At 35.1% G+C, this 15,606-nt stretch overlaps 1 protein-coding gene and 1 long non-coding RNA gene across 2 annotated transcripts; both read right to left on the bottom strand.

Moving 5' to 3' along the window:
- Positions 1 to 38: 38 nt before the first annotated feature.
- LOC136812362 (uncharacterized) lies at positions 39 to 15,174 on the bottom strand. The gene is made up of 5 exons (XM_067068858.1): positions 15,000 to 15,174; positions 13,931 to 14,165; positions 13,153 to 13,298; positions 1,990 to 2,164; positions 39 to 776 (listed from the first exon to the last, which is right to left on the bottom strand). Exons 1-5 carry the CDS (start codon positions 15,113 to 15,115, stop codon positions 39 to 41), a joined length of 1,410 nt encoding a protein of 469 aa, XP_066924959.1. The 5' UTR covers positions 15,116 to 15,174.
- On the bottom strand, positions 3,855 to 5,988 carry LOC136812427 (uncharacterized). The gene is made up of 3 exons (XR_010847351.1): positions 5,845 to 5,988; positions 4,633 to 4,804; positions 3,855 to 4,010 (listed from the first exon to the last, which is right to left on the bottom strand). It is a non-coding gene; the product is annotated as an uncharacterized lncRNA (long non-coding RNA).
- Positions 15,175 to 15,606: the final 432 nt, after the last annotated feature.

Below are 15,606 nucleotides of genomic sequence, written 5' to 3'. Positions count from 1 at the left end.
GGGCCATAAACATCGTCTATTAAAATACGCACGTGATTCTAAATGAGAATTTCCATATCATCAAAGGAACCATTATCCAATATTTCATCTATCTCAGATTTATTCATCCGATCAAATCTTTCCCTAAGCTCCATAAAATCAATCAAACTTTGATCAAATTCTTCACTTCCAGCGAGCTTCGGTAAGATACCAAAATATGCGAAACTATCTTCAAACTCTGTCGAGAAAAACATGCTGATTTTCTCTTTAGCTTTCACAATAGCATTTCTTGCATTTTCAAGGGATCTGATTAAATCTTTAGTTTTGAAATCTTTGTCCAAGATCGAATCAAAATTCCGAATAATGTGGCTTGTTTTTACAGACATTTTCCGTAAAACATCTTTGCTAAGACTTTCAAAGATATCAATATTTTCTATGAAAAAGTAAGACATAAACCCAACATCACAATAATTCTTCAATCGATTTAATAGAGAAATAACTGCATTTCTCAAACCCTTAGATGTGGGGTTCCAAAATTCAGTATCTGTTGGTGGCTTTTCCTCACAAAGCTTCATCATTATATTTTTGCCAAAGAAGGAGCTGATTTTGTCCTTATTTATCGGTATAATTAGTCGATAGAATATTGACTTGAATATTAGATACACTATACGTTGTGTTGCAGATTGCATTGAGATGAGCTTTCGTTCCACGTGGGCGAATGAATAACGAAACTCGATTGTTTTGGTATTGTGTCGCTCGTTGGTCGATGGTTTAGCGATAATGTAACCTTCGTCTGTCTGGTTGATGAAATGAAATATTTATTAGATCTGGACTCCCTTGTGGCTTGAGGATAGACCGGGTCCGAAACATATCAAATAACAAAAGCTGTACTATTTTTCACTATTCCACATTTCAGCCTTTGAATTCAGATATTCATGACGTAATGTTTTCTACGGAAAGACCCTAGTTTTAGCCAGTAGTGGCAAATTCAAACTAGACAAAAGTTGTACAAAATTTGCCACTTAGCAAAAACCGGGGTCTTTCCGTAGAAAATATTACGTCATGAATATCATGAATAACGCTATGAGATCAGTCTTATGACGAGCTAATAAACTAAAGACAGAGTCAGGTTCAAACCCAGGGCTTTTAAATGTCGAGTGAGCGTAGCATGAAGGTAAGGCAGTAATCCAGTTACGATGCGCAAGGTTATGGGTTCAAACCTGAACGCCCTCGACTGCGGTCACAAACTTACTTTACTTAATGGCTCTGATCATAGCCAAAAAGTTTGTTGATGAATTTAAAGATAAAACTTTTGTTTTGGGTTCCTTGACACTTTTAACAAAAAATTGCTTTTACAAGTTGTTTGGTAATTTATCTTGTCAACAAAAATGACGTTATGAACTTTAAAAATAGGCTAATAAAATGTTATATTATCCTCTTCACCAAAAAGTGCTAAGTTTTAATGGGTAATTAACCTTTTTGCTTCAAACTTGTTGTAACTTGTCTGCAAAGAATTGGACTATTTGAAATCTTTCGGAAAATTTTTCCAACTTAATGTATCAAAAATTATGACTGTTTTTCTACGAAAAATTGGGATGAAAATTTGTCAAAAAGCGCTATTTTCAAGATTTCGAGCCAAAGAAGCTTTTTCAAAAATTTTCCGAAAATCCCTTTTTAGTTTGGTTAAAGATACACCATCTGACGCAAAATTTCAAAATTTTAAAATGTTTTTTCTTCGCCGAATATAGGTCCTCAAAGGTTGAAATACTCTTCTTCGCAAAAGTCTTCATTTTCTTCTTCGTCAATTTTTTTCATTATGATTTTTAAATTTTCAGATTCAGGAATAGTTGGTCTAACAGAAAATGTATTTACATCAGGCAGAAAACTATATTTTTAACATGGTAAATATAAAAAAATCACTATGGTCTGAGCCCTTAAATGCCAGAGATGAGTAAATGCACCCAATTAAAAAGGTCACTTCTCGTTCAACGTTTTCAGAGAGTTACTAACCTTGAAGATTTCTTGAACATTTTTTGGCCATTTTCTTTGACGATTTTCCCAATCAATTATTATTTTTGGTTTCCAATCAATTTTAAAAATTGTTGAGAAATCAGCAGACAAAGAAATCTTTTGTTTATCGTACACCAAATCAAATCCAGCTTCACAGGTGGCTTTTGTGATATTCCTATGGGAAAAAATATGACTCACTTGTCACTAGACACTTCTGTGTGACAGTCCCACTGGGACCCCATTCCACTGGAAAATGTGCCCAAAGTTTTGTCAGCGCTGGAAAAATTCAGCCCCACTGGGAAATTGACTCTATTGATTTTATCCCTACTTGAAATTCAATGGAAAAAATTCACTGCAAAACCAACCCCACTGAAATTTTTTAGTCGAGAAATAATAAAATTTCAATCCCCATCGGGATTTTCGAGGGATTTCGAGGGATTGCTCCACATCTGTGTCAATTCAATATCAAAAGGCTTGTAAATTAAAACTGATGAGTAAAGCAAACGATGTCACTTTAAAACCTTTAAGTGCCTTTAACTCTGAGTTTTAATATTAGCCTTAGAATCTGAGATCCAAAAGTTTGGGAATAGTCTCACAAGGCTGACAATTTAGCCTGGAAGCCAGTGTACCCCTCCCAAATCGAAATATTCGACTAGATAAGGTAGCAAGCCTGAAAATGTCATTCTCTCCCGAAATTTTAATTCTGCAAAGTGCTAAAGTAAAATACCCAAAAATGTCAATATATTCTGACCATGATTGTAGCACAAGAGTCAAATTCTAAATGAAATTTTACCTCACCCTCACCTATAACTATTGGCGATATTGACTTTGGACAAAGGGACATTCAAGAACAATGCAAAAGCAGTCTTCGTTCCTTCAATGCTGTTTTTAAGGTCACCAGGTCCGTCCTCTACCAGTGAATATCGATCATACAATAGCTTCTTCTTTGCCTATATACAGAGAAGTTTAAGGGAATTTTCATATTGTTAATGCTTGAGTTTTTAGACATTAAAGAAGGAGCTGGAATAACTTGTAAAGTTTAAAAGGATCTTTATTTTTTTGGTACAACCTTTGTACGCGCCAATATGCTTTTTTATAAGCCTCGAAAGGGTACATCAGATATACTCTCGGATACCTAATAGCCGGGGGGTTTGGAATAAGCAGGGGGGGTTGAAAAGAATCTCAAAATTTAATAAGCAGGGGGGGGGTTTGAATGAAAATATCCGCTGGGTGGAAAATGTTCGAAAAGGAGGCTGATACAGCAGAATTAGGAGGGAAGAGGGAAAGAGAGAACATTCAAAAAAATTTCCCAAAAATCAATAAGCGGGAGGGGGGTTGGAATAAGAATGTCATAGGTGGAAAATTTTCGAAGAATTAATTAGCCCCCGGCTATTATCAATATCGAACAGGGAAAGGGCCTTTAACAATTATACTCTTCTGCTTTTCTTAAAATATTATACCTTTGATTGTATCTGCTTCGGAAAGTTTAAGATCCGGGGGCTACTAAGTTTGCGAAATGATAGGGGTTGCCGCCCGAATTTTGAAAATCGGAAATTTAAGGGTCTGGGACCCTTACCGGGACTTTTTTACCTGAAATTTAGCTTATTTAGGGATACAGGAGTTTTTGTAACCCTTAGGGGGGGACTGAAACTAGAAATTTTGATCTTTGCAACCCTTAGAGGGACTTTGAAGATAAAAAATGGCACCCTTGGGGGCGCCGCACCTTTCATTTGTCCAAGAACTCCCTCCCCCAGGCTTTGACATCAGTTCTTCACTTGTTTACCTCGTAAGTTAGTACATAGCCGTCTTCATTTAATGTAAGATTCTCGATTTTATTCTTTTCCAAAGAGCGGAAAGGATTCATGTTGTTTTCATAGATCATTTCTTGGCAGCCATTCTTCTTCATGTTTATTTTCAGGAAACCAATTTTATATGGAACCGCTTCAATGCAATGTTGGTATTTATGCGAGATGCGAAGAAAGTGTGTCTCGATATCAGCTTCGAATTTCTTCTTTTCAACACTAAATAAAATAAAATAAATACACTGGTTATCATTCGATGCTAATTTAATCTCCTGCTGGGAAAAATACACTACCTACAATTTCAAACCCACTGAAAAATCCATTTTGTTTTCTTCCCCATCCAAAATTCAATTGGGAAAAAGACCGAAACCATTTACACAAGTTGTTCAAACTGAGAACAATAAAACCCCATTCAGATTTCGGATAGAAAATGTTTTTCTCCATTTTGGGAAGAAGTTCCATCGGGGCTGAAAGTGTTATTACACTGTCATATATTCGTTGAAACAAGCACCCCTGTGTCACAGACCCACTTGGATCTCAGCCCTACTGGAAAATTTTGCAAAAATTTCGCCCTTGGTTTGGAAAGTACCCTAGAATTTTCAGCCCCAGTGGGAAATTGACTTTGATTTCATCCCCACTTAAAATTCAATGTTCGAAAATTTCACCCCAAAATTATCCCCGCTGGATTTTTTAAACTTGGAACAATAGAATCTTTATCCCAATTGGGATTTCAATAGGCATTTTCATCCCCATTGAGGAAGAAAGATCGGCCGGGGCTGTGAGGTGAAAGAAGGGGTGTAAGCAAATAAAACGAAGAATACTTCATACACTTAAATCTAACCTGAAATATCTTGGAGAAAAATCACCTTCCACCAAACTTCCAGACAATTTCATTTGCCAGCCTTTGATTTTCTCATGGTGTTGGTTGCTAAATAAAGTCGTCAAGCCTCTAAGCATGGTTGAAATTTGACGATCCAGTCTAAATACATCCTTGAAGCCTTTGTATGGACAGTCTAGAAGGACACATTAGATAGTTTATGTATCTTCACTTTTGAGGATGGTTATATAACTGAAGCGATTTGGAAAAGCCCGCAGTTCTGACCTGACAAATCCAGGACGGTAAAAATGCTGATTAACCGTCATCCTCAGTCAGTCAGGATTTAGACAAATTAGAACCTTGCCGCCTTCGTCGCAGAAAAATACACATACATAAGCTCGGCATTAATTAGGGTTGAGCTTTAATGTGCTTATTTTATTTTAAACTTTTGAGCCTAAAATGGGCTTTTCAAGGAAAAAACGTAAACTTCGTGTCGAGGAGGTTTGTGGCTGGAAATACAGTACCCCCTGGAATTCCACGCAAATTTAGTTTTGAACCGCACTGGAATTCTAAATTTTAGTAGGATTTTAAGGCCGGTCTCCACTTGCGCGTGCTTCGATCGCATTTTTTCGAGCAAAGCTTCCACGCTATTGGTCAAAAGAAAAATGAAGCAACTCCATTGGCGCGATCTGACGTAACGGTTGAAAAAGGTTGAAATGTGCCAAACTTTTTTTTCGTGCGCGCGCTACATTGTTATGACGTAATCTTTTTTCCAAGCAAAAAGGAATGAAGCCAAAAAGTGCGATTGCAGCGCGCGCAAGTGGAGACCGGCCTTAAAAAGCTACCTCCATTGAATTGCTGTTATGTTTTACAAATCTTTGTATATCCCTATGGAATACACGGGTTGCAAAATTATATCAATGCAGTCAAAACATGTGATTACTCGAAAAAGTTCATGTGATTTTATTCCCATGTTACTTGCTTTACAACTTTCAGCTGATAACTTTATTATATTAGTGTCAATAAATTCGAACCAATCAGAAATAAATGTCATAATATGTAACAAGCACATAAAAATTTCGAGTAAAAGCGTGATCTAGTGCCTTCAGACATTTATTTTGCAACCTGTGTATTCTGCCACAGATCAAACCCAGGACTTCCCTGGAAATTTATTTTCCTGTATTTTGGAGAAAATATAGATACCAGAAGTCAGAAGAAAAGTGAAAAATATTTTACTTTGAAGTGTTTGTTGATAGTTAACTCTTTCGCTTTGAAATATCAAAATCCAAAATAATGCAAAGTACAAGGTCTCAAGATACATTCTGACTTGCTTATCCTTCATCAGTTAGTTTAAAGGAATAATCAGATGGTTTGTAATATTTGGCATTATGGGATCCTTCGATGGTTCTGAGTAAATCTCAAAATATTTTTGCCTAACTATTTTCCAAAGTCGAGATATTTAAGTTACAAGTTTTTGGCTTTTAGGATGAAAACAATAGCATTTCAACGTAAGAACCGTGTAAGAACCCATTTTCAAAAATCTCAAATTTTGATATCTCGTCGGTTTTGGAAAATTGTTACACAAAATTACTTTGGGGTTTTACTAAGGACCACAGAGGGTTTCTGAAATCTAAATATCGCAAACCATCTGATTATCCCTTTAAATGTTCATGGTTTAAAGTAGCATACATTGACAAATAAAGTTATTCCTGACATCGTAATATATTCAATTGCCCAAAAGTAAACAACAAACAAGTCTGATTTGAATGTTTGGACTATCAACATCACTTAATATTTTGACATTCAAGCCATATATATAACATAAGAGTTCTTTATATATTTTGCTCAAGGGTTATCAATGCAAACATAAAGGACTTTTCAAGCAAACAAATTTGCTGAGATTTAAATACACGTTTTTTATAAGAACATCTAAAAACTTTGAAGCCTACGGATGTTCTTTTTGAGTTTTAAGCCTGGAAATATTCTTAACATCCTCTTATTTTTCACCATTTTGTGAGTACTTCAGTCTATTTTCCTAAGAAGAAAAAGGTTTTTAGAGTTCGCAAAGTCTTAAACTATTATTCTTCACGTGTTCTTAAATTTTTGACTGTCGAAGTCTTTATGTTCTTATATATTTTGTTCTTATGAAAAAACGTGTAAAGCAGCAAATTCAAGTATTTTATAAATTTCAATTCATTTTCAAAAAGTCTTTGGGTGGGTTTACATCTAGGGGAGAATCGATTAAGGAATACAGTGATAATCGCACGATTTCTTTTGATTCCATCACGATTCCTTTGTAAGTCATAATTGATTTTCCCTAAGCTTTTTGGTTGGTTCAAATTTTATTACATAATGCAAAAAATGGTTTTTCTATATTCAACCGTCTATACATTTCAACTGGCCACCATACAAGTTCATGCTGCATAGCAAAGCTTGATCAAAAAAGTCATTTGTGTAGTTGTCATCATCGTCATCGAAATCATTTTCCAATTTTTTACTCATTTATAATTAATTGGAAAAATCGTTTACACAATTTCTTTTCAAAACTTAATGGATTTTCTCCTCGTTATGTCCTTTGTCTTAGAGGTACCCAAACCTACCTCTTAAAACAATGGCAATAACGAGGGGGAAGATCGATAAATGTTTATAAAAGAATTCGTAAAAGTGACTTTGAGCATTTGTTTTGTTTATGCTCTGAATTGTTATAGACAAAAGGAGTGTTAATCGTTATTTGTAAATTTTCTCAAAGTTTGAAAAATCAAGTTGGGAATCTGGGATCAGCAAAAATGGCCACTATTAACAATTAACCTTTCTCAATACAATTCATGTTTGAAACTAAAAGTTAAGACTACAGTATGTGGCCCCCAAAACGGCGATCAAATTTGAAACTTCTCTCAAATCTAGAGGAAAAGAGATTTTACAAAAATTTTTGCTGCATGAAAACCTTTAACATCTCTACTTTATTTCCTGGAAGTTCTTTTTCAAAATTTTCAATTTCAACAATATTTTTCAACCGCTTAAAGATAGGTAGCTTTTTTATAATGGCCCCCAAAACGGAGGTTTGAAATTTTAGCGATTTCTCGAGATATCTTTAAGATATGTTTACAAAATTTTGACCATAGTTTTGAAATATGACTTAGAGGGTTTTGGGCATAAATTTATTTGATAAAATTTTTACAGTATACCCCTGGTTGTCAAAATGCAGGTTTGGGGCCCCCAAAACGGAGGTGTAGCTAAAATCAAATCATTAAGCCCGGTGGTAAAAGGGGGAAAAACTATGAACATATTTGTGTTTTCCCTTAAATTTACGACCCGATGGATGTAAAATTTATGATTTTTATGAAATATTTCAAGATTTTCGATATTGCAAAGTCCAAACTGAAAATTTAGAAATTTTCAAAATGACAATTTTGATTTAACAACTTCTTAATCAAGTTTTTGAAAACAAATCTCTTTTGAAAATAGTTCCATTCATGTATGGAATAAGCTGTGAAAATTTTAGAAAAAAAGCTTAACTGAAACTGAAAATATTAAGCTTTAAAGATATTTCTCTCCTATATTTTGCAAAAAAATGACAGAATTTGCCATTTTTGCTGATTCAGCGAAAAATTTTATATATAATGTTAATTTTTTGTTATAAACTATTAACTCAAGGTGATAGGAATAGAATTCCAAGATTTTTTGCTTTTTCTCATATTTAGAATTTTCGGTTTTGTCAATGCTGATTCTAGGGCTCCAAAATACTGGTTGACCTTCAAGATGCTATATCTTTTACCCAGCCTCTAAAGTCACAGATGTATTTGCATTTTCTGAACGGCATTAGGTGTAGAAAGTTTCCTATACCCCGTTTTCATAACTTATTTTCAATATCCAAGGAGCTAGAGTGAGTTATATGCAATTTTTATCTAATTTTGGTGTTAAAATATTTCCTTTAGACGCAAATATGTTATTTTGAATCTGTCTCAAACCAGCAAAAACATGCTCATTTTTAAGTATAACCATCATTCTTTCAAAATAAACAAAAATCGTTTAATTCTGATAAATCTACAAGTCAGAATCTTCATTTTAATGAAAACCTCCGTTTTGGTGGCCGTCTCCGTTTTGGGGGCCATATACTGTAATGGAATTTCATCTCGCGGTTGAATCAAGCCAGATATACCTCCAAAGTCACTATTGGAACTTAGGGGGAGGACTTTTATTCCTTGATTTAATGGAGGAACATTTTTAGATTTTATTTTTAACACTATTTTTTACGACGGATAATACTATATATATTTTTGACACTGAAAAATAGTTTTTTATGTTGCTTTTTTTTTACAAGAAAGTCACTAATTGATTTAGATTTGTATATACGAATATTTAACATGAAAATCACTCACATGATGCGTGAAGAAAAAAACTGACTATAATTCTTTTTTTTTATCTATATATAGGTGACACGAACAAATAGTACAAAACTAAAGGTTCCTAGCCTCCCACAAAAGAACCACCAGATCATACCACCAGGAGGTAGGAACCCAAACTAAGCGAACAATAAACTATTAAATGAACTAATAAATGGGAGAAAAACTAACTACAGAGGATAAACACTAACAGAAATGAAAAACAAAAACTAAAAGAGCTAGGAGAGCAGTTGGAGTAAAAGACTAAAATAACGGTCCCCCAAAACGGCTTGTTTCACAGATAAATTTTATCGTTATACTCAATATATCATGATTTTGGATAATGCTAAAATCAGGGTCGCCATAAAGAAGTATTCTACACAATGTTTTGGGATTAAATGGAAACAAGGTTATGTCAAGTTGATGAAGGCTGTCGAACATAACAAGTCTGTTATTGGAGTAATCAGAGCAATGCATCAGGAAATGTGGTGTCATTTCAACAGAATTACATACTTCGACAGTTGCAGAATGGGTCGATTGTGTCTGCAAAGTTGTGTCTAAATTTGTGGTCCCGAAGATGACTGAAACCAACCCTTAATCGGTTAAGTAGACTATAATTATTGATTGGTTGCAATCAAAGTTAAACTTTAGCTGATTTTCAAAATGGAATAAAATAAACCCCTCTTTTCCATCACGTAGGGATACCAAAATAGCCGAAACGGAAAGCTACCTTAAAGGAAGAAATTTTGGCGGGAATTTAATTTGGCGGTTGTAGGATATATTTGGTCAAAAGTGTTATTAAATAAGCAAAAAAAACCTGTTTGTACTAGTAATAACATGGTTTAGAGAATACCATGTTATTCCGCGTTAATTATATGGTCAAAAAAAGAATTGAAGAACACTCAATCGCTATTCTTTTCGAAACTTATAAAAACATTCGAAACTAGTAGGGGCCACTATGTCGCGAAAAAGCTTCCCATGTGCAGCAGCTTGTGCAAAGGGATTTTATGATTGAATATTGTTCCTTGAATGTAGAAGATCAAAATTTGAGAGGTGGGGCCGGGTGTGACCACCCGTTGCCATGGAAACTGACGTCATTGGTTACTATGGCAACCAAAATAAAAAGTCGTCAAAATTGAAAATTTTTTGCTTCAGTCGAAAGAGCATGAAAAACTGATAAAGAAAAAGGTCACAACCTATATCTGAAAATGAATATATCAGGAGATATTAAGGAAATAAGGCAAAATGACGTCATAAAACGATGACGTCATCGAAAAACAAAAATTTGCCAAAATTCAAAAACTTTTGGTTTTTTGGAAAGAGTACCTTCCAGTGAACAAAAATTATTATTACGAAAAAGTCTGAAAATCCCTTTAAGAAGTCTATGAGCCAAAATTGATATTTTTAAATTTTGCCTGTAATGTGTTTGGGCAAGCTCCAACCTTCGACAGGCAAAAAATGAAATTGTCAATTTTGGCCAATAGACTTTTTTTAACGAATTTTCAAACGTTTTCGTAATAATATTTTATGTTCCCTGGAGGGTCTTTTTTCCAAAAAACCAAAAATTTTCGAATTTTGGCAAATTTTTATTTTTCGATGACGTCATCGTTTTATGACGTCATTTTGCCTTATTTCTTTAATATCTCCTGGTATATTCATTTTCAGATATAGGTTGTGACCTTTTTCTTTATCAGTTTTTCATGCTCTTTCGACTGAAACAAAAAATTTTCAATTTTGACGACTTTTTATTTTGGTTGCCATAGTAACCAATGACGTCAGTTTCCATGGCAACGGGTAGTCACACCCGGCCCCACCTCTCAAATTTTGATCTTCTACATTCAAGGAACAATATTCAATCATAAAATCCCTTTGCACAAGCTGCTGCACACGGGAAGACATAGTGGCCTCTACTAAAATTTTTGTTTACATTTTGATTACAAAAAAGCGGGGCTATTACGGATTTATCGCCCCGCTCGTCCTTTACAAATCTAAGCTAAATGTAATCAACCATATAATTAAAGGCTTGAAATAGCACACATTTGGGGAATGTGTGAGATAAATTTAATTTGGCGGGAATTTAATTTGGCGGATGGAGGAAAAAATGAATTTTGGCGGGAACTTGATTTGGCGGAATCCGCCAAATTTTCTTTCCGCCAAAATTTCTTTCTTTAAGGTGTAGCAATCCCCAAAAATTTATGGATTCTGACCACTATGGATTCTGAAATTGGTCAAGTTTTCATTAGAATTGTAGATTATACTATGGTCTAAGACAAATCGCTAAGAAAAAGTACCGAAGAAAAAAAGCAGAAGAAAATTCGCAAATGTTTTTTTTTGCGAAGAAGAGTTTTCAGCCGAGTTTTCAACTGTCCCATCGATTTTTTTTCCCCGTAATCTGCCATAACGACTGTAATATCCGTGCATGTACATTTTTCCGGGTTTACTATCCCTGTAACAACGGGCGATAAACATCGTCTATTAAAATTCACGTGATTCTAAATGAGAATTTGCATATCATCAAAGGAACCATTATCCAATATTTCGTCGATCTCAGATTTATTCATCCGATCAAATCTTTCCCTAAGCTCCATAAATACAATCAAATTTTGATCAAATTCTTGACTTCCAACGAGCTTCGGTAAGATACCAAAATATGCGAAACTATCTTCAAACTCTGTCGAGAAAAACATGCTGATTTTCTCTTTAGCTTTCACAATAGCATTTCTTGCATTTTCTAGGGACTGTATTAATTCTTTAGTTTTGAAATCTTTGTCCAAGATCGAATCGAAATTCCGAATAATGTGACTTGTTTTTACAGACATTTTCCGTAACACATCTTTGCTAAGACTTTCAAAGATATCAATATTTTCTATGAAAAAGTAAGACATAAACCCAACATCACAATAATTCTTCAATCTTTTTAATAAAGTAATAACTGCATTTCTCAAACCCTTAGGTGTAGGGTTCCAAAATTCAGTATCTGTTGGTGGCTTTTCCTCACAAAGCTGCATCATTATATTTTTGCCAAAGAAGGAGCTGATTTTGTCCTTATTTATCGGTATAATAAATCGATAGAATATTGACTTGAATATTAGATACACTATACGTTGTGTTGCAGATTGCATTGAGATGAGCTTTCGTTCCACGTGGGCGAATGAATAACGAAACTCGATTGTTTTAGTATTGTGTCGCTCGTTGCTCGATGGTTTAGCGATAATGTAACCTTCCTCTGTCTGGTTGATGAAGTGAAATATGTATTAAAGTCTGTTCACGATAAGTGTGCACTTTTTTCTTTTACCTATAACTATCATCTTCACTGAAGTGAATCCTTGATCATCGAACATCATCACTGTTAGTTCTGGATTCCCTTGTGGCTTGAGAACAGACCGAGCCCGAAACATATCAAATAACAAAAGCTGCATTATTTTTCACCGTTCCATATTTCAGCCTTTGAATAACGCGACGAGGTCAGTCTTATGGCGAGCTACTAAACTAAAGATCAGAGTGAGGTTCAAACCCAAGGCTTTTAAATGCCAGAGATGACGTACCCAATTACAAAGACCTTTCAATTGTCGTTCAACGTTTCCAGTCTAGAGAATTACTAACCTTGAAGATTTCTTGAACATTTTTTGGCCACTTTCGTTGACGATTCTCCCAATCAATTAATATTTTTGGTTTCCAATCAATTTTAAAGATTGTTGAGAAATCAGCAGACAAAGAAATATTTTGTTTATTGTACACCAAATCAAATCCAGCCTCAAAGGTGGCTTTTGTGATACTCCTATGGGAAAAAAATATCACTCACTTGCCACTAGACACTCATGTGGCACAGTCCCACTGAAACCCCAGCCCTACTGGAAAATTTGCCCAAAGTTTAGTCTGCGCTGGAAAAATTCCACTAACATTTCAGCCCCACTGGGAGATTGACCAATTAATTTTATCCCTCTTTGAAATTCAATGCTCTCCAAAACCAACCCCACTGAATTTTTTTAGTTGAGGAACAATAGAAGTAGAAGAGGTGTCACTGGGTAACCTAACTGTCAAACAGTTACGAAGGATTGTCCTGTCCTTTCATCTAATGAAAGAAATATCTCCAAAATGGCCAAATCTAGGCCCTCAACTGGAACTAAAAAAAGAGTTAAATTCTGAATAGACTTTTGCTCACCTATAAATATTGGTGACATTGACTTTGGACAAAGGGACATTCAAGAACAGTGCTAAAGCAGTCCTCGTTCCTTCAATGTTGTTTTTAAGGACACCAGGTCCATCCTCTACCAGTGTATATCGATCATACAATAACTTCTTCTTTGCCTAGATAGAAGTTTCGGGAATTTTCATATCGTTAATGTTTAAGAGTTTTAAAACATTAAAGAAGGAGCTGGAATAACTTTTAAAGTTTAAAAGGATCTTCATTTTTTGGTACAACCTTTGTACCGCCAATACTCTTGTCTCCCGAATAGACGCCCCCCCCCCACTTATTGTTAAGAGAGAAAAATTCATCCCCCGCTCTTATTAAGACCCCCCCTAGCTAATTAAATTCGAATAATTCAATATTTGTCTATTCGGGAGACAAGAGTATGCCTATTTATAAGCCACGGAAGGGTGCATCAGATATAGTCAATACTTTATCAACATCGAACAGGGAAAGGGCCTTTAACAATTATCCTGTTCTTAAAATATTATATCTTTGATTGTATCTGCTTCGTAAAGTTTGAGATTCGGAGGGGTACAGGAGTTGCCGCCCGAATTTAGAAAATCGATACAGGATACAGGAGTTTCTGTAACCCTTAGGGTGGGCTGAAATTAGAAATTTTGATTTTTACAACCCTTAGAGAGACTTTAAAGGTCGAAAAAGGCACCCTTAAGGGCGGCACCTTCCATTTGTCTAAGTACCCCCTCCCCCAGGGATTTGTTGTTTACTGTTGTTTATTTCAGTTGTTTACCTCGTAAGTTAGAACATAGCCGTCTTCATTTAATGTAAGATTCTCGTTATTAATTTCCAAAGAGCGGAAAGGCTTCATGTTGTTTTCATAGGTCATTTGATGGCAACCATTCTTCTTCATGTTTATTTTCAGGAAACCATCTTTGAATGGAATCTCTTCAATGCAATGTTGGTATTTATGCGAGATACGAAGAAAGTGTGTCTCAATATCAGCTTCGAATTTCTTCTTTTCAACACTAAAAAAAAGAAAAGAAATACACTGTCTGCACCCTAAAACGTCAATAAATTTTGTTTTCTTTATGACGCCTCAAACAATCCTTGGATGCTAAACATTAAAACATTTTGCCCTTGTGCAAAAGGCATGAAACTGTGACAGCGACTACCCTTATCTAACAAATTGATGACTTCTTTTTGTTCTTTTGTGCGAAAAGAAATGATTAAACAATTCTTGATGCCATGGAATAGGCCCCAAATTTAGAACACGGCTACTCATTTGTGTCTGATTGTACAACACCCCTGTGTGTCACCGCACACCACTAGTGAATTTTGCACAACTGTTGTCTCTGTTGGGCAAAATACACTACCTACAAACTTAACCCCACTGGAAAATCGGTTTTGTTTTCATCCCCTTTCAAAATTTAAAAGAAAAAAACACCAAAATTACCCCCACTGAATGTTGTTCAAACTGAGAACAACAAAAATTCTAACCCCATTCGGATTTCAGATAGAAAATCTTTCCCCCATTTTGGGAAGAAGTTCCATCGGGGCTGTGAGTGTATACTTCCTGAAATTGATTTTTTTCTATATTCGTTGAAACAAATAAAACGAAAAATAGGCTATTCCAGAAATAGTCTGTACCCTATGTTGAGGAGGTGTGACGTCCAGGGTGGTCAGTAAAATTGGGTCGAAAATTCAGGTTGGTTCAAAGAAATGGGAGAAAAAAGTCCAAGGGGGTTTTGAAAAATAGGAAAAAATCCAGGGGGGTCACCTTTTTAAAAAAGACCTCCTCAAACAGAGGGGGTACAAATTTTTTCTGGAATAGCCCATTACTTCAAACACTTAAATTTAACCTGAAATATCTTGGAGCGAAATCACCTTCAACCAAACTGCCAGCCAATTTCATTTGCCAGCCTTTGATTTTCTCATGGTGTTGGTTGCTAAATAAAGTCGTCAAGCCTCTAAGCATGGTTGAAATTTGACGATCCAGTCTAAATACATCCTTGAAGCTTTTGTATGGACAGTCTAGAAGTACACATTTTTTTTATTAGGGCTGAGCCTTGATGTGCTTATGTCATTTGAAAATTTTGAGCCTGAAATGAGCTTTTCAAGAAAGAACTGTATACTGCTTGTTGAGGGGGTTCGGGGGTTTGTGGCTGAAAAATATTGAAACCCCCTGGAATTTCCACGCAAATTTAGTCTTTAATCCTCTTCAATTCTGAATCTTTGAAGGATTTGAAAAATTACCCCAATAAAATTTCAGTTATTTTTGACAAATCTTTGTATATCCCTATGGAATTCTGCCACAAAGTAAGCCAGGGCAGATACCAGAAGTTAGAAGAAAAGTGAAAAATACTTTACTTTGAAGTGTTTGTTGATAATTGACTCTTTGGCTTTGAAATATCAAAATCCAAAATAATGCAAAGTACAAGGTCTCAAAATACATTCTGACTTGCTTTT

The sequence above is a fragment of the Clytia hemisphaerica genome, unplaced genomic scaffold (assembly GCF_902728285.1).
Source record: "Clytia hemisphaerica strain Z4C2 unplaced genomic scaffold, Clytia hemisphaerica genome assembly, whole genome shotgun sequence".
In the NCBI taxonomy this organism is placed as follows: domain Eukaryota; kingdom Metazoa; phylum Cnidaria; class Hydrozoa; order Leptothecata; family Clytiidae; genus Clytia; species Clytia hemisphaerica.
Note: the sequence above shows the minus strand (reverse complement) of the source record. Positions and strands in the feature narration are given on the sequence as shown.

Coding starts and splice junctions, on each gene's coding strand:
- LOC136812362 (XM_067068858.1), bottom strand. CDS start 15,115: ATGCTTAGAGGCTTGACGACTTTATTTAGCAACCAACACCATGAGAAA. Junction 14,166..14,999: donor TTCGCTCCAAGATATTTCAG/GTTAAATTTAAG, acceptor TCTTTTTTTTAG/TGTTGAAAAGAAGAAATTCG. Junction 777..1,989: donor ATGTTCAAGAAATCTTCAAG/GTTAGTAACTCT, acceptor TTCATCAACCAG/ACAGACGAAGGTTACATTAT.